Source organism: Neolamprologus multifasciatus, chromosome 8 (assembly GCF_963576455.1).
Source record: "Neolamprologus multifasciatus chromosome 8, fNeoMul1.2, whole genome shotgun sequence".
In the NCBI taxonomy this organism is placed as follows: domain Eukaryota; kingdom Metazoa; phylum Chordata; class Actinopteri; order Cichliformes; family Cichlidae; genus Neolamprologus; species Neolamprologus multifasciatus.
Window position 1 is genome coordinate 10,671,760 of NC_140446.1, and position 23,386 is coordinate 10,695,145.

The 23,386-nt window shown below is 39.9% G+C and overlaps 2 protein-coding genes across 3 annotated transcripts; both read left to right on the forward strand.

Annotated features, from left to right (window-relative positions):
• Positions 1-99: 99 nt before the first annotated feature.
• Positions 100-3,102, forward strand: uros (uroporphyrinogen III synthase). Of its 2 annotated transcripts, none has more exons than XM_085169975.1 (10): positions 100-229; positions 685-756; positions 844-927; positions 1,018-1,114; positions 1,250-1,324; positions 1,963-2,037; positions 2,144-2,227; positions 2,358-2,443; positions 2,522-2,620; positions 2,719-3,102. In XM_085169975.1, the coding sequence occupies exons 2-10, from the start codon at positions 694-696 to the stop codon at positions 2,839-2,841; spliced, it is 786 nt and encodes a 261-aa protein (XP_085026101.1). In that variant the 5' UTR covers positions 100-229; positions 685-693; the 3' UTR covers positions 2,842-3,102. The 2 variants fall into 2 exon arrangements, with proteins under 2 accessions (XP_085026101.1, XP_085026102.1); XM_085169976.1 differs by lacking the exon at positions 100-229 and adding an exon at positions 249-389.
• A 113-nt stretch (positions 3,103-3,215) lies between these two features.
• Positions 3,216-8,565, forward strand: mmp21 (matrix metallopeptidase 21). Its single transcript, XM_085169978.1, has 7 exons — positions 3,216-3,615; positions 3,749-4,656; positions 5,206-5,345; positions 5,451-5,592; positions 5,711-5,968; positions 6,058-6,230; positions 6,670-8,565. Exons 1-7 carry the CDS (start codon positions 3,476-3,478, stop codon positions 6,973-6,975), a joined length of 2,067 nt encoding a protein of 688 aa, XP_085026104.1. The 5' UTR covers positions 3,216-3,475; the 3' UTR covers positions 6,976-8,565.
• Positions 8,566-23,386: the final 14,821 nt, after the last annotated feature.

A 23,386-nucleotide genomic window follows, 5' to 3' on the forward strand; every position in this document is an offset into this window, starting at 1 on the left:
AATAAACCATTCTATAAAACGGAGACGAAAATTAATTCAGATGCCCCCAAACTCTTTGTCACGTGTAGTAGATATTAATTTAAATTATTGATACTATATTTTTAAATTAAATAAACACATTCTTGTAATATTACTTGTAATACGATTATTTTACAAGGTTAGTAAATTAGACAGTGTTCTGCCTCCCCTCCTCGACCGTGGATGATGAAAGTCTGAATGAACACTAGAGGTACATAAATTTTGCCTAATATTTCGTCTTTTTCACCGTTTGTACTTCGTGTCACTGTAGCTATACGCGAATAAAATATTCGCTTCTATCACACATTATCACAGACAGGTTCTGTTAATGGCTACCGTAGATAGTCTGTCATGCACCGTGTCTTGCTAGGGTAAACAAGAACACTCTTACGGAAGAAGACACTAAACATACACTTTCAACTAAAATGGCCCATTCGCTTAATTTATTCGCTGTTCATGTACAGTCTTATGATCGTGACTCAACAACAGTCTTATCAGCATGTGACCGTTTTAGGGTGTAACGTTGCTTAAAGTGCCTTCACACCCACTGTCCTCAGTGTTTTTGTAGCTTTAAGCCTCTGACTTTGACATTATTGCAGACCTTAGTAAACCTATTTTACCTTAGTTTGTTCGGAATTAACCATCTTTGTTATTTTAATAATCCAGTGTTTCAAGATGCGTGTATTGCTGCTTAAAGAACCAAAACATGGAGAATCTGGACCTGATCCCTATATTAAGGTACACGCCCTTTACAGTTAAATCAACTAACTTTTAACCAGTTTCTTAAAATTTGTCAGTTGAACAATTATTATTTTCACTCCAAAGGAGCTGGAATCACGAGGACATAAAGGAACCCTACTTCCGGTGCTGTCTTTTAAGTTTGTGTCATTAAACACTTTGACAGATAAGGTAAATTGTTGTTCCATTGTCCTTTTATTAATTCGTTCATTTTAACAGTTTGCATATTCAATGGATTTATGTATTTGTTGCTTATTCCAGCTTTTCCAACCAGAGAAATACGGTGGGCTCATATTTACCAGTCCAAGAGCAGTGGAGGCTGTAAGGATGTGTTTGGAAGCGGATGAAAGAAGGGAAGGTGATAAACATTACTTTTCTCCAAGCTTCTGTATATCATTGATATAAATTACTTTTTTTGGTAAAGATCTTAAAAATACAAGTTAAGTTTGTGTAGTACATTTCTGTAATGCCCAGTGTATGTTGTGCTTTTGAGAATGGGACAAAGCAGTGAAAAACAAATGGAACACTAAGTCCATCTATGTGGTTGGGAAGGCCACCGCTTCATTAGGTGAGTCACATCTATGGACAAAGGTAATTTCTCCCAGAATCCTCCTTTGTGTCTTGAGCTCCTTGTAAACTCGTGCTAATTGCACCAGAGTGTGTCGAGCACCTGGTGCTCATAGTGATGTGTGAAACGCTTTGTCTACCTTCAGCCATTTGTTATACACAAGTGACAGTTTACCGTTAGTGATTGTTCTGTGTCTTTACAAAACAAGCAGGTGCAACACTTTCTACATGTGTGCTTTAGCTTCTTCTTTTCAGTAACATTTGACAGTGGGTTTTTATTTTGAGTCTCTCAGTGAGTTTCTAATTTAGTTATTGAATTAGTTGAAACGACTGTGCCATTTTCAGAGGAATGTGGTTTGGTTGTTAAGACACTTAACGATGGCCTATGAATGCATCAAGTATAAAAAAAAAATGCACCAAAGTCAAGGAATGAACAATTGTTGTGTCTACACATAGCAGATAACTTAGAAAAGACTAGACCGTAATGTCTTTTTAGTGTTTTCCGCTTTTAAAAACATCGCTGCGCCTATTTCCCATTTTCTAGCAAAATATAAAGAAATGTGGGGTGGTTCAAGAATTTACCACATTACTGTAAAGCTTATCGATTTTTTTCCTTTTCATGATTTTTATCCCATACAGTACAAAATCTAGGTCTGAACCCTTTGGGAGAGGACACAGGGACAGCAGAGGTGCTATCACGACTTATTATTGAACGTACGGCGGAACTTTGGAGTCTCACATTCCTCACAGTTTAATTTTAATAGTAATTTTATGATTGCTCTTATTACTCATATGATCTCACGTATAATTCCCGTCATAGGAGAGGCCACCAATATCGCACCGCTTTTTTTCCCCTGTGGCTCAATCAAAAGGGAAGTCTTGCCCACGGCTTTAAGGGAAAATGGTAAGCATTCCCCCTGTTGTGCCTGACAATTAAAAGTCAAGGTGATAAAATTCCCATTGGGATTATTCTAATTATAAAATAATAATTGCACTATCTTTATCACTGTTGGGATCTGTTTCTTTGTTTCCAGGAGTGCCCCTGGAGACATTAACTGTCTATCAAACAGCAGAGCATCCCAATCTGGAGAAAAATCTAAAGAACTATTTCACAGAGCAGGTAAAGTGTCATTCTTATTGCTTGTATTTATTTATTTGTTTCAATATAGCAGCTGTTCATTTGTTTGTGTGCTTATAGGGCATTCCAGCAAGCATAGCTTTCTTCAGTCCATCAGGAGTGAAGTTTTGCCTTGAAGTGGTGCGGAGGCTCTCGGCTGAACAGCTGACTCAAATAAAGGTACATCTTCCTCACAGTCATACACAGATCGATTTAAATAATGCATGAATCTGAAGTGCTTAACAGAGCTTTACTCACATAAATGTCTTTGTTTCCAGTTTGCAGCCATAGGGCCTACTACACAAGATGCAATAGCAGCAGAAGGCCTTTGTGTCAGCTGCACTGCAGAAAAGCCAACAGCTGAACACCTGGCGATAGCGATAGCTAAAACTCTGCAGTGACCAGCTTTTAAAATCCACCTGCCTCATCTTTGGTGTTTGTTGTTATTATATATGTAAATATGTACTGTTATTTGTGTGTTTTACTGCTTTACTGCTCATCATTATTGTTGTTGGACAAATGATTCTGCTATTTTTGCACTGAAAGAAGTTATTTTTTGCAGCACCAGAGCCAGGAAAGTCTAAGATAAAATTATAATTTGCTTTATATGGTGTAAGAAAATGACTGAGAAAATAAAAGCCAATCATTGTGATAATATTGAAGGTTTTGTCTGTGGTAATTGCTTGTTTGTATGTTTATTTCCTGTTCAACACAGTGCTTGCAGGGGGTCATCCCTGTCTTTTACTGTCCACATGAAAGTGAAGGTTTTAACATCTTTCCACGGATCAGCTGCGGTCCATTTAAAACCACTGAAGCTTGTATAACATAACCACAGAGAAAGAGTCAAATTGAGCAGTTGTAGATTGTAAACGTTTACTTTTCACGCAGAGGTGAAGAAAGCAGGTTACATCTGTAGAGTCACACCTCTGGAGGGGTGTGGAGAAGCAAAGGATTTGCTTTTAAAGCAGCGTTGCTCCTCACTTGTCATCATCTCATCTTGCATATAGACCCAGGAGTGCACCGCTAAAGGCCACGATGCTGAATTTAATCCAGCTGATATTTATGTTCTTTTTGACCAACATTAGCACAACTGATGCAGAGAAACTTTTCCATAATCGGGATCATTCTGATACGCAGACACTTAATTCTCACAAAGCTCAGGCTATAACAGACAAGTACACAGCTGAGGTATATTGTTTCTTTCTTCTTTTTTTGACTTCCTGTGTTTCTCAAATGTCAGCATCCATTTAACCAGACACAGGATTTGTCTAATGTAACCCGTGTCTTGTTTTAGTTATTTCTCTCTAGATATGGATTCATCAAGCCAGTTAACTGGGAGGAGGTTCAGTTTGAGGATTCAGACACTTCTTTCAGTGGTGACTTCGTTGACGATCTTCAAGCCACAATCCAGGAGGGAACCTCAGCGTCTTACTCGAGGGCTGCTCATAGAGCTGCTGATCAGCAGGGCTATAACCGTCAAAATGAGAACCAAGCCTTTATTTCAGCACTTAAAGAGTTTCAGAGGGTTTCAGGTCTGCCTGTTACAGGGGTGTTTGATGAGGCCACCAAGTTAGCAATGAACAAACCAAGGTGTGGAGTCCCTGATAAAGAGACTGGTCTGACCATCCCTGTCATCACTACAGCACCTCAGAGCAGTGGTGACTTTGATTTTGAAAACAGTACCACTGACAGTTTCACTGAGACCAACAGGAACAACACAGCAAGTGACATAATCAGTGGCACTTCTTTAGGTACTGCAAATTTCTCTGAAGACGACATATTAAATTTTAATGATACAGACGGTGTGTTCACAGCCATTTCCAATGACACCAGCGTGAATTATACAACGGAGCTTTTAAAGATCACTTCCCTAAACAGCTCGCACGACAGCAGACCGGGCAGCCCAACGGGGAACACCAGTGCGAACGCGCATCAGAGTGAAGCAGTGAGACGCAAGAAGGAACATCTCGCAAGTCTCATATCCAAAAGCAGGCAGAAGAGAGATTTGACTCCAACTGGCCACATGGCTTTTTCCAAGAAGGTGTTAAACTGGAGGTTGATAGGAGAAGGCTACAGCAGCCAGCTGACTATTGACGACCAGAGATACATCTTCAGACTGGCTTTCAGGATGTGGAGTGAGGTGTCGCCACTGGAATTTGTGGAGGATACACATGCCCCATTGGAGGATGTTGACATCAGGCTGGGATTTGGTACAGGTGGATTTTAGTCAATGTTTATGAGCTTCATTGCAGCATGAAAGCTACTTTTGGCTGCTTCTTTATTCACAGGGACCACAGCAGGTAGCTCTGCATGTCTGGTTTGGCAGAGATTTATGCCAGATGCCCTTCCTGACACAACCCCAAAAGGATTTGTGTCTTCTCCTGAGATGACACTGGGGATTTTTCACTTGTTAGGTGGATATGTAAATCACTGTTTTTATGAATAAAATGTGGAATGTTTAGATTTGATCTTTCACATCACTAGTCTGTGAAGGTTAATTTCTCATTTCAGGATAAAAAAGTTAAAGGATGTTATCTCCTTGGCCACATATATGTTTAAGACTAATAAAGCATCTGTTAATGAGGCTTATTAAACACAAAAACTCCCAGCAATGTTAAAGGTAAAAGTAAACCACCACCAGTCTTCTTAGACTGGCCCTTCTTAGGGTCGTGTGTATGTATGTCTGAAGAGGATCATTAATGTTTCCACTGTACCTCCTTTTTGTGCCAAATAACATACTGCATCGTTGTGAAATTCTTTCATAGGAAGGCATCTGGGATGTAATCAGAAGTTCGATGGCACTGGTCAAGAATTTGCCCATGCTTGGTTCCTGGGTGACATACACTTTGATGATGATGAGCACTTCACAACTCCCAATGTTGGCAGTGGAATCAGCCTTCTCAAAGTAATTATATTACTGCACGATCAAAGGAACTGCCAGATTGAAATAATTCCAGTGATTAACAACGCATTGCTCTAACAACGCCTTAAAAATATTAAACCTGTTCAGGTAGCAGTTCATGAGATTGGCCATGTTTTGGGTCTACCTCACATATATAGACCCGGATCCATAATGCAGCCCAGCTATCTACCGCAGGAGTCCAGCTTTGAAATGGACTGGATGGACAGAAAAGCTATACAGCAACTCTATGGTACATGGTTACAACACCATCTAGTGGTTACTTATACACTCTTAGAGAAATGCACTCTGCTGTATTTTTGCCCTAATTGACTGACGCAAACCCTTTTTTTGCTTGCATTTGACACCAGGAGGCTGTAAAGGTCGGTTCAACGCGGTGTTTGATTGGATCAGAAAGGAGAAGACACCCTATGGGGAGGTGGTGATCCGCTTTAACACCTACTTCATGAGAGATGGCTGGTACTGGCTGTATGAGAACAGAAATAATAGAACGCGTTATGGTGATCCAGTTCCGCTGCAAACTGGCTGGCATGGGATCCCAATGGATGGAGTAGATGCACATGTCCATGTCTGGTCCAGGAAAAGAGATGCTGTATATTTCTTCAGAGGTACACTAAGTGGAGAGTTATACTGTTTGAAAAGAGTTAGTGAACAAATGAATACTTGGTGAAAATGTAATTGACTTATTTATCTACAGGTACTCAGTTCTGGAGGTATGATAGTGAGAACGACCAGGTGTTTGGACAAGACTCTGAAGGCCACCATTATCCGAGGTTAATCTCTGAAGGATTCCCAGGGGTGCCAAGTCCTATTGACACAGCCTTTTATGACAGGAGGGACTCCCACATCTACTTCTTTAAAAACAATCTTGTAAGTGCAATATTACCTGGCTGTCAGATATTATTACACTGATATAAGAGCAAAGACATGAGGTTTAGTAAGAAAGTAAATTAGGAAATATTCATGAAGTGCTTAAATGACAAGCTGGAATGATGTGGTTCGATATTAAAACATACAGACCATTATACATTATACATTATTTAAACTTAAAATGTGGCTTAGGCTTAATGGTCATTAATCAAACTGTTTCCATCTGTGGTTTGCAATCTAGCAATACCGATTAGTAGAACATGCAGATATAAAAAGCAGAGTCCTGGAGAAAACCCAAGCTAATTAATTGTTTCTTAGGATTATGAGGGAATGTCTTCAAGCAAACAAATGCACTAAAGTTCCTCTGTGAATTGTTTGCATTGTATAATTGAATTGATTTCTGCATAACAAAAAAAAGAGCAATTATCTCTTTGAACAGGTGTATGCATTCAGCGTGGAAGCCAACAACTTGGCAAGAGGCTCCCCAAAAAACATCAGAGATGTTTTCCCTCCTGTGGTGAACACAGACCATCCAGATGGCAACATTGACGCTGCCTACTTCTCCTACACTCACAATGCCATCTTTCTACTCAAGGGCATACGCTTCTGGCAAGTAGTGGGCAGTCGTGATCGCCGGCGACGGCCCTTTCTGCCACGAAATGGCCTGCTGCCACATAAGGAGGTGGATCAGCATTGGTTTGATATCTGCAATGTTCATCCCACTGCACTCAAACTAACCCACTGAGAGTGTTGCAGCAGAGATGTGATAGAGCTTGCTAAAGTTTGCATATGTGATCTGCTGATTTCGTTTTATGCACACATATTGTCAAGCTGCAATAACTGTCTAATTTCTAGAAGACAACAACAATTTTGAATTTTGTTGGCTAATTTTCACCGAGGTGTGTTATTTATATATGTAACAGCTGCTCTTTCAATCCTTTTCTCTTTTTCGGAGCAGTGCTGAATGCATTCTGCCACAAAAACAATCCTAAAGGACTTCCTATTATTAAGATATTCAGAGATTATATATACATATATGTATAATGCAAATAAAGTCAATAAATGTTTTGCTGAGCTGCTCAAAATGATATTTGATGTGCTTACTGTAAGTGCACTGTGTAGGAAAATGCTTTCAAATGGCAAATGTGCAAAATAACATTAAAACAGGCTTGTGCGTACTGTGAAGTGACTTCTTATGTCACATGTAATCTTAAGAAAACCTCTAAGAAGATTTGTGGTATTATGAGTGTATAAAAATAGAATTTTGCTCAAAGTGGAGGAGCTGGTTTCTGGGTAAAATCACAGATGGAAAGCATCTTTCTTTTGACGTAATAATATTGAAAAAAAAAAAAGACATCAGATTTGTATCCTCGGATTGTTTCTTTTTGGTACAGTATGTGCCTGGAAGGGATACAACATTATTCTCTCAACTTAGATTGATGATTGAGGTGTAGATATACAGTACTAGTCCCTATTGGCACGACTGGATGATTTGATAATTCTATATTTGTACGAAACTCTCAATTCCTGTAAATTATACTTGTAGAAATCCACATCTGCCTGTAGGCATGAAAGAAAGAACGAAAGAAGTGACCTGGAAGCCATGAAACTTCGTCTTTATTAAAAACCCTTAAAAGTTAACTCTTCCACTACAATAGGGGCTGAGGGAATCAGATAACCCCTATCAATAACAACCTGGAGGTGGTGAAAAACAACTATCGAGACATCGTATTTTTGAATGCCCTCTCATTATGAAAGACTTACGCACTATCATTTAAAAGAGAGCCTTTTGAAATGCGCACTGAAGTAAAACGATTGAACAAGGTGCCACAATACTGTTATATTTTATAATAATGATTTGAGCATGATGCAAAGAAACAGGCATTGATTCTGTAATCAATATGTTACTTGAAGACGCTTATTAATTCAGCTCATCTTAAGAGATTAGGCTCCTGGTGGGCCCCAGATAACTAGCATTGTGCTGCAGGCGCTCTATAGGCTATATTAATAAATTAAAGTAGAAATCAATTACAAGCAAAGGAACAAAATGTTGCGGTAAGTGGAGCTACATAGAGGGTTATCATGGGATGATGAGTCTACTCGCACAGCTATAGAAGGAGCTTCTCTGTCTGCTCATACCTCTGCTTGTTTTTTGAGCTAATGTTTTGTTTTTTTCTTGTAACATTAAAGAGATTTCTGTGATTTAACAGGATTAGGCAACATTTTAGCGATTATTATAAACACGAGCTTCATATTAAAAATGCAAACTTAAAGAAAATTAGAAAATTTATTTATTAAAATACTATATTGTAATATTAACAATCAAGAGAAATCACTTACATATACCCAAGGTATTGTTGTTTGAATAAAATCAGCTTTTATTCTGCAAATCTCAGCATAAAATATTGACACAGGAATGTTGAATTCAGTACATAAGATGATGCAGTGCAGTGCAGCCATTTGATCTGTTTGTTTATCCCATTATGAGGCACCATACACCTCCTCCATCCTGGAATTTCACATGCAGCAAAATCCTAAATGCAAACTGTTATTCATGCATTCATATGGTCCCCAGCAGCTCACTGATCTGTGCTTTTGCACTGATGGTACTGCCGTTGAAACTCCCTTCCCTAAACCTCGGGCCTCTTTGAATGCGACTATGATAAATGAGATCAGTCATGCTGATGAAGCTGCTGCAGCCCCAGAGAAATACAAAAACCTGTGTCGTTGCAATTCACACGGGAGGCACTTTAGAAACTGGAGAATGGGATGAAACTCCCGCAGCACATCCATATACCGAAAATCCCCAAACTCTTCCAAGACATGAAAATAACTTTGAATACTGTTGCCTTATTTATTTGTCTCCAAGGGATTTTTTTTCTCTTAAAACATGGAAATAAATGATTTCTGGTGTTATTTCAAATGAGGATCATACAATTATGTGTTTTTGCATTTGTCAAGGGATTAGTTCAACAAGCTGCTGCGTGTAGGTTATGTGTTGCATTTAAATGTAGAGATTTTTGTCTGTGAGTGTTATCCTTTTAATGATACCCTTGCTGTCCTGTGTCTGGGGCTGAATTAATAATGAGTGCAGGAATTTTATCACTGTTAGTGTGTTCATAGAAAGATAACAAATGTCACATCTTGTTGGAGGGAATGGAAAATACAGTCTCTTTAAAAATGGGCTTTATATTAATTCACCCAAAAATCTTTCATGTCCAATTCACCACCTTCCCTTGTAGAACAAAAGGCTCACCAAGTGGTAGCCTGATTAGAAAAATTCATGATAAAGTATTGATTGTTGTCATGGACCTTTTGAGCTTTTGTATAGTATTTTCTTATGGGTTTTTTGTTTGTTTGTTTGTTTTCCATCGGGGGAAATGCTTTTGAAATGCAGTTTCATTTTACCTTTTGAGTTTCCCTGTTTTGTGTGTCTTACTTTCTGTTTTATATCCTGTATCATTATTTATGGATTTAGTTCACCTGCCTCTTGTTCCCCAGCTGTTTCCATTCTCCCTTATTACCCTTAAGTGTATTCATAGCCCTGCCCTTCCCTTCAATCCTTTGTCAGAGTGTCTGTTTACCTTCTGTTGTGTGTGCGCTTTGTGCCTTCTTTGGGATCTATGCCCTTTAGTCTTATCTGCTTAACCTTACAGTACCTAATACCCAGTGTTGGGGAGTAACGGAATACATGTACCGCCGTTACGTATTTAAAATACAAAATATGAGTAACTGTATTCCGTTACAGTTACCATTTAAAAATGTGGTATTTAGAATACAGTTACTTTGTTGAAATAAATGGATTACACTGCGGCACTTCCCTGTTTCATATTGTGGCGGGTCAGGCCTGTTTGGGTTTTGTTTGACAGCTACGTTCTGTAGTTCCAGGCGGCAGTGTTACGGTTGCCATGGTTACAGGGTGCCGCTCTCTCTCTTTGTGTGTTTCCTGGGTGAGAGAGCGGCTTTTTGTTGTTGTGCTAAGCTAATAGGCAGAATGCTACAGGCATAGCTCTAAAGAATGTAGCATCATAGGCAGTGTAGTCTGTGCTGCAGGGAGAATTGACTGCCATACCCGTTATGTGTCTGTGAGGGAGGGACGGAGAAAAAGGAAAAGTATGAGTTGTCATCGAGCAAAAACGGGAGCTGGAAGCATGTAAATATAATAATAACCACTGCAGCCAAGAAGAGAGCCTGACGAGCCCAGTTGTAAGTAAGCTATTAAGACTCGACTGTACGCTGTGTTCGTGTTTTCCTCCGAAACAATAAGTTCCGTTGGAGCAACCTTTCGACGCCTCTCTCTGTCTCTCGCTAGCAAAGTTGACCCAGACAACAAAGTAAAGCTAGTTTTCGGCTATGAGCCCGACATATTAGCCAGAGGTCCCTTTACTACGGTTCGGAGCCGCGGACCTTCAGTAACAGTAATAAATCACAGCAATAGTACATTCATGTAGTTGTAAACAGCATGATAATATATTAAGTAATCCAAAGTATTCAGAATACGTTACTCTCATTGAGTAACGTAACGGAATACGTTACAGAATACATTTTGGGGCATGTATTCTGTATCCTGTAATGGAATACATTTTAAAAGTAACCTTCCCAACACTGCTAATACCTTTGGATGATAGCTCAGTACTAACTGAGTATTTTGCTCAAGTACAGGTTTAATCTGCTTAATCTATTTATTCTACTATTATTATTTATTTGAAAACTTGTATTTCTTACTATTTTGCAGATTAATCATATTATTATCAATTAATCTATCAAGCAACATCTCAGGAATTAAAACTGAAAACAGCTGAAATATGAAATAGATAAATGCACATCAGTGATTTTTTATTTACCAGTAACTATGATCCATTGAGCCAAAATAATTTAGGTTTTATTAATCTGGAAAAAAAAAAAAACCCTCAATTGTATATTATAAATATAATTTGGGGACTTTTAAGCGGTGCACAACAGTTAAGCTGCTTAAGTATGATAATAATTATTACTTAATTAAAAGGTCTAAACACTGTTTAAACCAATTATTCGACACAAAGGGAGATTTCCGGAGTCACTTTTCACATAGCAAATCTGTAATAAGACAATCATCAGAAAATCATAGGCAATCATTTTTATGCTAGTTTTCTTCACTGATTTTATTTGTGATCAAATCTTCGAATTTCCCGGTGTCTTGACATCAAATAGCTCAAGCATTGTGTGACAACAATCAAATCAAAGACAAAGGCAATGCAATGTGCAAAGGCTCCACACCTATTCATTTCCGGGCAGGTTTTCTTTTATTAATCTGTTCTCAAAGTCAAGGCGACACTCCACAGGATACATACAAAAGCGGAATTGTGCTCCTTATGATAAGTACGCTGCTATGATTGATTGAGGGCTCTTATGGTAGTTTGAATAGGTTTTTTACAGCTATTAAATACATGCAAATACTAAAAAGAAAACACAGCAACTTTCAGAATAAAATATGAAGCTATTATTTCTTCTTATTCTAAACAGCAAATGCAATAAGAGCAAGAAGTCAATCTCCTGATAATAATAAATTTGCTCTGAGGTATTTACATTCTCACCCTTCCAATTACTTATGCATCTACGCCAGCATTTAATCTTTGTCAAACTGTTCTGCACCTTCGGCAGCCCATAGCTTAGCACCTCCCTCTATGAAGTGAGGTCTGGTGTAAATGCTCTGTTAAAATGTTAATCAAGTAACATTATATTGTGCCTTGAAGCAGTTAAACTTATCTTCCAAAGTTGCAAAAAAGAGCCCAGCAGAGGGCAACCTCAACACACAGTGCACTGTTGTCAGCATCCATATGAAGTTTTTTGAGGCATCTTTGTGGGTTTTACTGGTAGCGGATGCATGTCTCTGTTGCATTTCTTTCACTCCTTGAATATGTCAAATATATTTTAACAGCAGAAAAAGAAAAGATAGGATTTATTCCACGTACTGTAAATGTCCCCCCACCCCTTGTCACCAACCTACTGTGGAAATTTTGACGTGCGTGGGGCGAGAGTGCATCCTGAAATGACAGTTTATGGAAATACAGTTTACCTGGTGTACACACACTCTACGCTATGTTTAAAAAGGGAATTTGTAGTTTCTGCCAAAGATTTCCGACGCCACGTTGAGGTGGAGTGCGGATCAGCATTTATTCTGCAGTAATAAGTGTGGAATTCAGACTTTCCTGAAAAGCGGATTTTCAGTTGAAAGTTGTTTTGAGCATTAACTCTGAGTGGCATCGTTAACAAGGCTCTGGTGTGTTTACAGTGGTTCAAAAGAATCAAGCACTCGGCAAGAGACATACTACACACAGGAATGCACGGCGATGCTCGCAAACATCGAGTTTGCAAATGCATACACATGTACACCCCCATTACAATTAAAACGTACAAACTCATACACACACAGATGTCCTCGTACACGTCTCTCTCCCTCCCGTCCATCCTTTCTGCTTCTCTTCTTGCCCCCAGATGAAGAGGTTTGGCTCAAAAGAGAAAAATACTGACTGAATCCTTTGCGACTGGCTCTCAATTTCAAATTTAAATCATTATTTCAAAGGTTTTATCATCAAATAGTTTGGCGCAAAGTGCTCCTCGCTAAGGATCTTTAATGTAGTAGAAAGGTAAATAGGATTTTGAATTCATAAACCCAAGCCTTCATGCTTTCATTATACTGTGGAGAAGAAGAAACTCCATTTGTGTGATTGAAAACTGTGTAAGTGTGGACTAAAACCATATTTTTAGATGGCAGAACAAGTATCTTTGCCTTCACATTTCTTCTTGTTTATACATGCAAGCAGGAGTTTTTATGCCAAATAGAAATAGTACAGTAATTACATGTCTTCTCTAGAGAATACCCCATGTATCAAACAGCCTAATTTGAATGAGGAATCCAAATCATGCAAGTGTAATTAAGTATTGTGTAGCCTCATGCATAATGCAGAATTTAGGTATTGACTAAATACCTGATAAACAAATACTGCGAGTGTGGAGGAGGATATGTTTGTCATACCACAAGCAACCTTCCCAACAAATCCAGTCAGTTCGCTAATTTGCCTCCATATGTGGCAGGGGAATCTCCCACCCGCTGCAAACTGAACCTTGACCTTTGGCTAAGGAGGAATTTTGGAGACAAAACAAGGCATGTCAGTCTGAGTGGCAACTGCAGGTCAAGGGGGGAGGGAGGAGGTTCTCTTATGCATGGCCGCACAGAAGTGACTACCAGGCCACCACTTTCATTTACAAGCCTGGGAAAGTGACAGGAGTTGTGCGTGCCATGGCAGACAAACAAAGGGAGGAAACAAGAAACGTAAAGCAGTCTGAATACTGGGCTAGAGGCAGATAAGAACACCTAATGCTTGAGCTATCTTTGTGTTTTATTGTATATTCAAGTTGCACTTTAAAGGATGAAAAAAAATCTCGCTGTGCTGATTTTTTTGTACTGGAAGTATTTATTCAGTACAAAGTGGTTTCTCTGAAAACTAACATTTGTAGAATCGCAGTGTGGGTGATCAAATGTAAGAAGACATCGTTTCTTGAAATTAAACTAACATTGCTTGGTAGACTTGATAAGTTAAACCTTTGCAGAAACCAGACGTTTAATTAGTCCGAAAGGAGTTGTGCACTATTGCTGTTACCGAAAGCCTTTTGATAGCTACATCAGCGGCAGCAGAGTTCTTTTATTCCGTTTCAAATGTCCTCATTTTACAGCGATCACAAGTTCCAGCTTCACACATTCACACAAAATATGGTGTGATGTTGTTACAACCTGTCAACAAAATTGTCTCCAGTCATTTTACAGCCACATCTGCTTATAAGATTACTTGCACATTCAGAAGAACCAAACAAGCAATTTGTCAAGTGGTTGACAACTGGATTTTGTCTTTCCTCCTCACTCACTCTGTTGCTCCTTTCACATGCAAAACACCCACCACCTTTTAACCATCATCTGTACCTCCTCTATCTGAAGATCGAATCCTGATTTTATCCTCACCTCAGTTCCCCAACCCCTATTTCTCCTCCTTCCCCCTCTTGCCTCACTTTTCTACCAGAGGAACAGATGGGGTGGAACTCAGGGGAGGGGGATTGATGGCTGGGTTTGAATTTAACAGGGGGACAAGGTTGCTACACTTTGTGTTACATGCCAGTCCTGTTTTTGTGTCCAGGTTTCACTTTCAGCTTAAAATTAGGTTGGAAAACATTAAATGGGGTGACTAAAAAGTCACTCATATCATTGTAGACATACACAGAAGTTAAGCTGAGTTGCAGTTCCTGCTACCTGGCCCACCCAGGCTGATGGTTCACTGGATAGATGTTTTAAGTTATAGCAGCGGTCCCCAAACCCCGGGCCTCGGGTCCTGGAGTCGTTTGGTATCGGGCCGCGAGAGTTGAGGCTCAGGTGTGAAATGTATGGTTTTCAGGGTTTTTATCGGTTTTGAGCGTTATTTTGTCATCTTTTTTATCGTTAACTCGGTTTTCCTGGGACTTTTCACGTGTGTTATGAATAAATCTTCTTTTTTTTCGGTACCGGTACTAGTTTTATTTTGTTGTATTTATCCGCGACACCTTAAAGGCCGGTCTGTGAAAATATTGTCGGGCATAAAATATTGTCCGTGGCACAAAAAAGGTTGGGGACCGCTGAGTTATAGCAACTCCCTGCAATTGCTATACATCTGCATGCCACTTTCCAACCCAGCCCTACCTCATGATCATCATCTACTAAGAGTTCACATCCACTAGCTCACTGGGGCCTTTCTGCATTGACTTGTCATATTCTCCTTGTGTTTGGATAGGTTTTCTCTGGATTCTCTGACTTCCCACAGTCCAAAGATGTGTATGTTAGATTAACTAGTGATTCTAAATTGACTGTAACTCTGAGCGTGAAAGGTTGTCCCTGTGTCTGAGTTAGCTAACACCCTACTGGGTTACACCCTAACAAGCTGTCCAGGGTGTAACCTGCCTCTTGCCCTATGGATGCTTCAGTTTTTAGTATCCCAGCATTGAGGATGCTGGTTCACTGTCACTCACCCTTAAGGATACTTGAGCAGTTCTTCTCTATCTTACCCTGATAACTGAAAAATGTCTCTTGTAAAACAGGTATTTTTTCTGATAATCTCACCGACCAGTTTCTTGTAACTTTCGATCTGCATTGTTACAATGTTGCCAAAGGAACACTTTCAGATGTCACAAGTTATCTGCAGAGTCCAGTGTTATCGTAACCTTTACAGGATTATGGTCTGGAGCTAGAAAATTATCAGCAGCTATGTGAGCAAAGGGCTGGTATGTTCTTACTTAGTCTTGATAGTGCTTCGGCTCTCTTTCAGCTGCCTCAGGAGCACTCCCTGGGCTTGCCACCCTTAACGAGGCCCCTAGTCCACGCAGAATAGACTACACCTTCACACAGACGCTGGAAACAGTGAACGACTGCCACTTTAACCCAGAGATTCTATTCTGAGGGAGCTCTGCCATAAAAATAACACAAAGCACCTTGCACATGATGAAATATCTCTGCAATGTTAAGTCTCTAGTTTTTAATTTGTCAGTAAATGTGTAGTCAAGTCATTATCTCAAAATCTTCTCCTTCCATCCTTCCTTCCTTCCTTCCTTCCTGTTCTTTTTGTTAAACACATGTTACAATGTCCTGCGCTCATACAAGATATAAAAGATGCATTTCCTAGCACCTACTCACTAAACCCAAACAGCAGGATAGCTGTTTTGCAGCATTGCAACTGAAACCTATTTGAAAGTAAACCTCAGAGTTTTTCCAAACAGCTGCCATTATTCATGAATGTCAGCTAAGGGGAGTATTTCATATGTCACTGTCAAAGAGATTATATTATGTTACAACCTCTGGCTGGTGTCGGTAACGTGTTTTTAATGTACCAAACAGTGCATCAATAAAATAAATATTGCATGCTTTTCGCCTTGAAGGATGCGGTGTATATTCTAACCTATGCTCCAGGAAGTGTCGTGTGTCAACCGTGAGAGAATTATGTCTTAGAGGAGAAGTGCTCTCCTCCTTAATGTTCATGCATTACATTTTGGAATACTCAGTAGACGGGAATCTTGCTGGGAGCTGGAGTTTGGGCTTTGGCTCACTCTCATGTAGGTCACACCTTATTATGGCAAATTTAAAAGTTCTTGCCACGACTCTGTTTAGAAAATGAGAAGGAGGTCCCCTGTGTGCATGTGTGTCACGGATTTAAACGGTACCATTTCACCTCCTTTCTGGAGTGTTTTGTTTGATCTAAATGAGAATTCGGAGAAAGTGGAGCAGCTTGTGAAGGAGCAGTGAGAAATCGAGACTGACGTTGCCACCTCATAGCCCTGAAATTGTGTGGAGTAGTTGTGCCAGTGTCTTTGTTTGGAGATTAATGTTGCGTCAGTCACATTCTTTGTATGAGGGACACTAGCCAAACTGCATGGTGAAATCTAGCTACATCAAAAACACCCATTTTGATGCAGAGGAAAATAGGAGAGCAGCATTTGGAGAGAATCATAAATTTATCTGACATGCATGGGCTCCCGCTGTTATGAGGTATTGATATTCTGCCAGTCAAAGCTTGCCATTTGTGGCATCATCAACCTCTGTCTTTTAACTTTATGTGCATGTGTCTTTGTATGTAGGTGGAACATTGCAGGGTTTTGTTATGCGTAGTTGTACACACAGAGTACTGAATTAGAAGGCCCCTCTTTCTCCTTTATTCCTCCCCTTTTCTGCAGGCTTTGCTCAGGGGCATGACACATTTCTGAGGGGCTTTGGATCCACTGGCCTGATAATTCCTTCAATTATTAAATGGTTGGCTGGCAGATGAAGTGAGGCCATGAATAAAGCAAATCTGTGGGCATACAAACTCTGACAATACAAACACTGTACAGCAATCATTTCCTCTGCTCGTCCTTGAAGATACACTACAGTATCTTGAGTCTGTAATTATAGAGATTTTCCTGGGCATTGCTTTGAGTCTCGCCACCTGTAATGGCAACAAAGTCAGTAGAGGGTCAGAATCATACACTGAATCCCAGCCAAACTCCTGCAGGAGCGATCTGCTTGTCGGGTCAGCTCCGAGGGCTTTGTCTCTCTCTTTCCGCACGGGTGTTTGTAAAATCAGAAAAGGGTTTTATCGGTGCACGCTCATCGTGAGTCAGAGCATCTAACATGCATCAGATTGTAGCTCTTTTCTTGTCGAGAGGTATGATGCCTGCGATAGAGCTGTGGCACATAATAAAAAGCTGATCTTCTCCGACACACTATCCTAACTTAGAGCAGTCAAGTGTAGGACAAAAGCAAAAGAAGGGCTGCTGTGCTCCGCCCTAATGAAGTTGTAGGTCTTGTTCCTTGCTGCGCTCTGTTGGAGAAACAAAGCTAATCATAGTGAGAGCAGCCCCAGACTGCTACAACAGAGGGACCAGGTGCTTGTTCTTTTTCCCCCCCTTCTTCTTGTTTTTCTTTCTTTTTTTTTTCTCAGAGCACCTGCCTTTAACCATCTGCACCTGCTGTCTGTAATAAGACGACGGTGCAGCACTCACAGCACTCCCTGGATGTTCGACAGATACCACAGTTCACTGCGATGATGCCTCAAAGACATACAGAGCACACGTATCTCTTATCTCCTCCTGGGTCTCCGTAAATAAATAAAAAATGGTGGGGCTGACCTTTTTGTTGCTCTGACAGGAAACCGAACTTGTCATAGCAGAAGCAGAGATTTGGCTTTTTACAAGCAAAAAAGGTTAAAACACCACAGCTTCAGATTGGTGCCACATATAGGAAGCACTGGCCCCTTTTCTTTCTTTTTTTTTTTTTTTTGCTCCTGCAGTGCCTCATTGTTGCTTGATTTTAATCTCCTCAGCAACAGACTCCTGGTGGATTTGGTTCACAGGGAGGTCAAGGACAAGCCAAACACTCCACCCTCTTCTTCCAGCAAAGCTTGGGAGGAAGAAGATAGACCTCAAAAAATCAGTACTTAACCACACCTTCCCCACAGACGAGAAGGTCAATTCTGCTTTTCTTCAGTGTAGACTTTTACCAGGAAAAAGTTCTCTGCCTTCAATCATTAATGATAGAAAAAAATCAATAAAAAAATCTTGCTGCGGATGAAATTTTGGACAAAAACCAATATTTTTAATCTATCAAGAAAAATCCAAATTTAGAAATGAATCACGAAAACGGGATGTAACAGAAGATGAACTGTGTGCCACACTGCGCCTTAGCCTTTCACTCTGTGGCCTTCTCTTTGATGTGCGAGGTGGAGAAAGCATTGCACCTGAGGGAAGTGTGAGAGGGCGATATGGTAGAGAGAAGGGAAAGGGGAGGCTGCAGCACTGTGAGCCACTGCCAACTTACTTGAGTGTCTATCCACCTTAGCCTGGTATAACCATTGCCAGCATTATTGTGCCAGACTCTGCTCTTCCAGATAAATAAATGCTAGACAAATTTCTCTTTGTTAAACCTGTGTCAACTGCTGCATCATAATGAAGGCTGTTGCTGCCAGAGCATGTGTCCAGCCAGTAATGATCCTCCTGTCTGAGAGGACAATGAGGAAAGAATGTATTCATGCAAACGGATCCCTCTGCTGCTCTGTAGACTCTTTCTTCCCGGACTGTCCTGTCTCTGGCGTTATTGTGCATTTGTAAACACAGTAGTCCAGTTACTGTGCGCAATTATCCTTAAACGTATTCATAGGAGATCCGGACTGTAGTCATTCTAATCATTATTCTTATTATACCAACGGCTTATCATTCAGCTGACTCCAGTATAACCCCCAGTTAGCATTTGCTTGCACTCAAGAAGAGATTGTTAAATTTAAATTGCAGCATGGTAGGAATACATCGCATCAGTGCTTGACAAAATGCCAAATCTGGGTGATTTTATGTCAGGGATCTGTCAGGGCTGTCTTAGTATCTGGCTCCAACAGGGACTACTGCTTGTTGAAACAATAATACATTACACTGTGCTTCTTTAAAATCCTCCTCTTGGTTAAAAAAAAAAATGTTCGCTATTCTCACAGGACTCTACCTAATTATGCATGGAAGATGTCTGAGGGCTGTGGGGGGAGGAGGTGAGAAAGGCTGGCTACTGGTGGACTTCGCATGGCTTGAGTGCATTGCTGAAGGCAGCCAAAGACTTTGATACCTGGCAGCTGGATCTCCCCGGTCCCGATTAAAATTACTTTCAGAATATCATGCATCATTACGACTGAAAAATTGGCCAGATCACAAGGTTACTGTGATAATGAGGAGAGGACGACAAGGTAAACTGCTGCAGTGAGACACGGTTTCAAATGTGACGCATATTTACCTCACAGGGTTTTCAAAAGGGGACCACATCTCATTTTCTGGAGGGCGACCCCTTTCCAGAGGTCGTATCCAATTAAACAAACAAAACGAATGCAGAGCTTTTCGGTAAAATGCAAAGAGGCGATCCCCAGACTGGTGTAAAAATGCAAAGACTGTCCAAGAGGATTTGATCCACCCCCGACTCCACGCCTCCACTCACTCGTGTGTAATATCCTTTCTGTCAAATATGTATGTAATGAGAGTGTAAGGAGTACTAAGACACATTGCCCTCATAAAATGCATTTTTTACACTGCTTCATATGCAGCCATGCATTTGATGAACATTTAGCAATGTATGAAAGAGAAATGTGATCTGAAATATAAAAAAGGTTGTTTTTTTTTATTTCACATATACGTTGATTTTTATGTTTTTACCTTCTAAGTTTAATCGTTCTTACAGTTTATACAGTGGCATGAGATTTGTTTTTTATTTAAAAGTACACTCATGCATGTCTTCACATTAGCGATGTGAAATGAGAGGTTTTGTTCACCAGCCTGTGAATTCTCCTCAGTTTTGTAGTCTAATTTAAGCCCACAAATATATTGTTTGGGTTGCTTTATTTTTTCAGCAACAGCAGCTGTAAAAAAATTTAATTAAATTAAATAAATCCACTGTTTAACCCAGAATATCCAAATAAGCTCAGCCCACATTCCAGGTACATCAGCTGATCTCAATTCCAGCCCACAACAGCTGATGGCTCAGCTAAATTCTGCTCATCCTGTTAAAATCTCATATAGGAGGCATCTGCCTACAATGTTGCTCCCTCTGCAAGCCGCTTAACAACCCATCTAGGTGGGCTGGAGGTGTGTGATTGCTTTGTTACCTACAGAGAAACAGGAACTCAGGCTGGAGTTATACCGTTAAGGCTAGGGGGATGGGGACTAGATGATGTTATTGACACGTAAGTCCACTCAGGAAGCTGTACTTCAAAAATCGAAACGTGTTAGGGACATCTCACCAACTCGTGTCTCTTTATGCCGTTTTAATATCACACATCAAACGACAGCAGCAGAGAATATATAGCAGTAGTGACCTAACAGCACTTTAAATGAATGTTAGTGTTTTTTTAAGTGAAAAAGTTCTTCATTGTAAGAAAAACATAAGGAAAAAGGGCATTGTTTGCTCTCAGTTCTGGCATCTAATCGTCAATACAATTACCTTAAATGTAAAAAATTTTTTTTAACTATTTTGTTTCATCCATGATCATTTCCAGGCGAACTTGTGACATTTTCTGTACAATGGGACAACAGGAAGTGAACAGGCTCTGACTAAAACTGGTATTCAGATATAATTCTTATTGAAATTGAATCTGCTTTAATATAAACATATTTTGTACAAGAAAATTACATTTTTAATGTTACTTTGTTCGGGGGAGTGTTTTGTTTCTTTTTGCACCATTTATGGCAACTTATGTGTGACCATAAAGCCAAAGGCAGACTCTAAACATTTTGAAAAGTTAAATTCATTTTAACGTAACGCAGGTAAATAAGACATGATGACTCTGAAATGAGACCCCGTCTCCTTATCAGCAGCTGACCAGAACAGGCATGTGTCTCCTCGTTCTCGATGACCAAAGTGTGTTTTGGTAGCTGCCTGCTGCTCCTGCTGCTGTTGTTGCTCCTTCAAATGACAGACGCTCTGATTCAGTTTTTATTACTGAATCTTACTCCGGTAATGAAGTTGGGACTGTTATGATTCTCTCATTACCTTTTCATTAAAGATATGACTAGAAAATGGGGTTGCCATGGAGATGGCTCCATAAAGTCTTCAAGCTGTATGCAGGGCTGCATTGTTTACTCTTTTGCCAAGACTGCTGTCTTCAATAGGGAACGAAGACTTTTTTTTTAAACACCTCTCCACCCCCCACGCACGCATACACACACACACACACACACACACACCCTTACCGCTCCTTCATCATTTTTCCTTTCTTTTATGGATCAAACAATGACCTGATGCAAATAGCGCATTCTTCAGTGGTCCTATTTGTTAATGCTGAGAGGTTCCATTAGCTTGCTCATTGCTCCCAAAATGATAGATGATGCCACTCGGTGGAATGAGTGAAAGGAAAAAAAAAACAGTGATTCACAGGCTGTAAGCAGTAATTTACACAGAAGACATTCAAGAAAATGGTATTGAGACATTTTGTCTAAATGACGGTTGGACTTAATGTCTACAAAAGCAGCTGCCAGCCTCCTTGAGCACTACCTGCGAGGCAAGTAGTGTCACTGGTTCATATAAGTAAAAAAGTAGCTGACATTCAAAAGTGCATGTTAACCCATCTATCCAGGCATCTAACCATCCTTCACGCCGTGTCATCCAAAAACGCTTTGGTATCATATTCAAGATGTAATGGCGCCCAGAAGCAAGGTAAATAAACGAGGGTAAAGACAGAGTCACAACCTTTTCTCCTCATTCATCAGCAGCATTTTCCAAACCATTAGCCCTGTCATTGCTTCCTGTACTTTTCGTGTCTGCTGGCTGGCTTCACCTCAGTACTGTGATTAGTTCAAGCAGGATGCCCGCTCATCGATTTTGCTCCACTGGGTGTTAGTTAACCCTCTGCCAGCTTTTAATTGCTTCTCTTGCCTGTTAAAGCACTACACATCTTCTGCAGAAAAAAAAGAGCTTAAGATTGATTTTTTTTTTTAAAATTTGCATGCAGAATTGTGCCTTTCGGAATATCTAGATGTATCGAATTGTATCTACGCTATCAAGGAATACATGTTTTACTTGTATCTAAGAATAAGGTGATTAATTGAATGTGTTACCTGCTGGCAGCAATTTCTTTCATGCCGAGAGGTGGAGATAAAGACGGAGAACAGATGAAAGAAGAGAAACGCTTTGTCTTTCTCATGCGACTCTACCTCTGCCTTTCGAGCTTATTGTGTTTGCCGAAAATAACATAAATCTAGCGTGATTGACAGAGAGATGATAGTTGCGGTAAACAAAAGGTGCTGCACATACACGGTGAGACGAGGAGAGCGTGGAATGGGTTTTTGAAAACAATAAATCACAACTTGCACAAAATTCATGCTGCAACAAATCTCATTTGAGTTTCATTACTACCCCTGGCTCCTTCATTGCGCAATATGTATCTGTTTATATCATGAAAAAGACATTTAGACATAAATTATAAAGTTACTAGAGGACTCTTTTCCTTCATTAACTCAAGCTGTTCACTGACAGTAAAACATTGTTTGCAATGGATTCATATTTGTGAACAGAATTTTTCATTTTACACAATCAGCCGTCTAATCACACCTGCGCAAAGCTAATCTGTAGCTCTAACCATTTTAATATCGGAGCTCTACTTTCTAATCTATGAAAACTTCTTTTGAGGACCCCATAAGCAATCGGTTGCACGTGCCCCTGGCTTCTTGGAAACCAACTGAGAACTCCTGCAATAAATGATCCCAGACCTGCTAACAACCCCGAAAATGTATATATGTTTGTCATGGTTTGATACTAATCCACCCATAAGGAACAGTTTGTTTAAGCTAGACAGGAAAAGTCGGCAGATGCTCTGTCATTAAGACACGAGCAACATCATTCACAACGAAGGATGATATATATGTTTTTATATTGTATCTGAGATGAAAGCTGCATGAAATTCTAGCAGTGAAAATGTCATCTTGTGAACAAATGGCAGAAAATCATCTGCAGCAGGAGGAGCCGATGTGTGCTGATGGATTAAATTTAGCAATTTGTGGAACAAACAATTATTTTAAATGACTCAATATTTGGTTGGAAGCAGCACCTTCTCTATGAAAACAACATTTGTAAATGAGACTAATACATTTTATCAACATGTTGA

What these genes read in the sequence shown, in the direction of transcription:
- uros (XM_085169975.1), top strand. Translation starts at nt 694, where the DNA reads ATGCGTGTATTGCTGCTTAAAGAACCAAAACATGGAGAATCTGGACCT. An exon ending in GAAGGCCACCGCTTCATTAG is followed by an intron (nt 1,325 to 1,962) that starts GTGAGTCACATC and finishes TATCCCATACAG; the next exon opens with TACAAAATCTAGGTCTGAAC. An exon ending in ATCACGACTTATTATTGAAC is followed by an intron (nt 2,038 to 2,143) that starts GTACGGCGGAAC and finishes TTCCCGTCATAG; the next exon opens with GAGAGGCCACCAATATCGCA.
- mmp21 (XM_085169978.1), top strand. Translation starts at nt 3,476, where the DNA reads ATGCTGAATTTAATCCAGCTGATATTTATGTTCTTTTTGACCAACATT. An exon ending in AGCTATACAGCAACTCTATG is followed by an intron (nt 5,593 to 5,710) that starts GTACATGGTTAC and finishes ATTTGACACCAG; the next exon opens with GAGGCTGTAAAGGTCGGTTC. An exon ending in ACTTCTTTAAAAACAATCTT is followed by an intron (nt 6,231 to 6,669) that starts GTAAGTGCAATA and finishes CTCTTTGAACAG; the next exon opens with GTGTATGCATTCAGCGTGGA.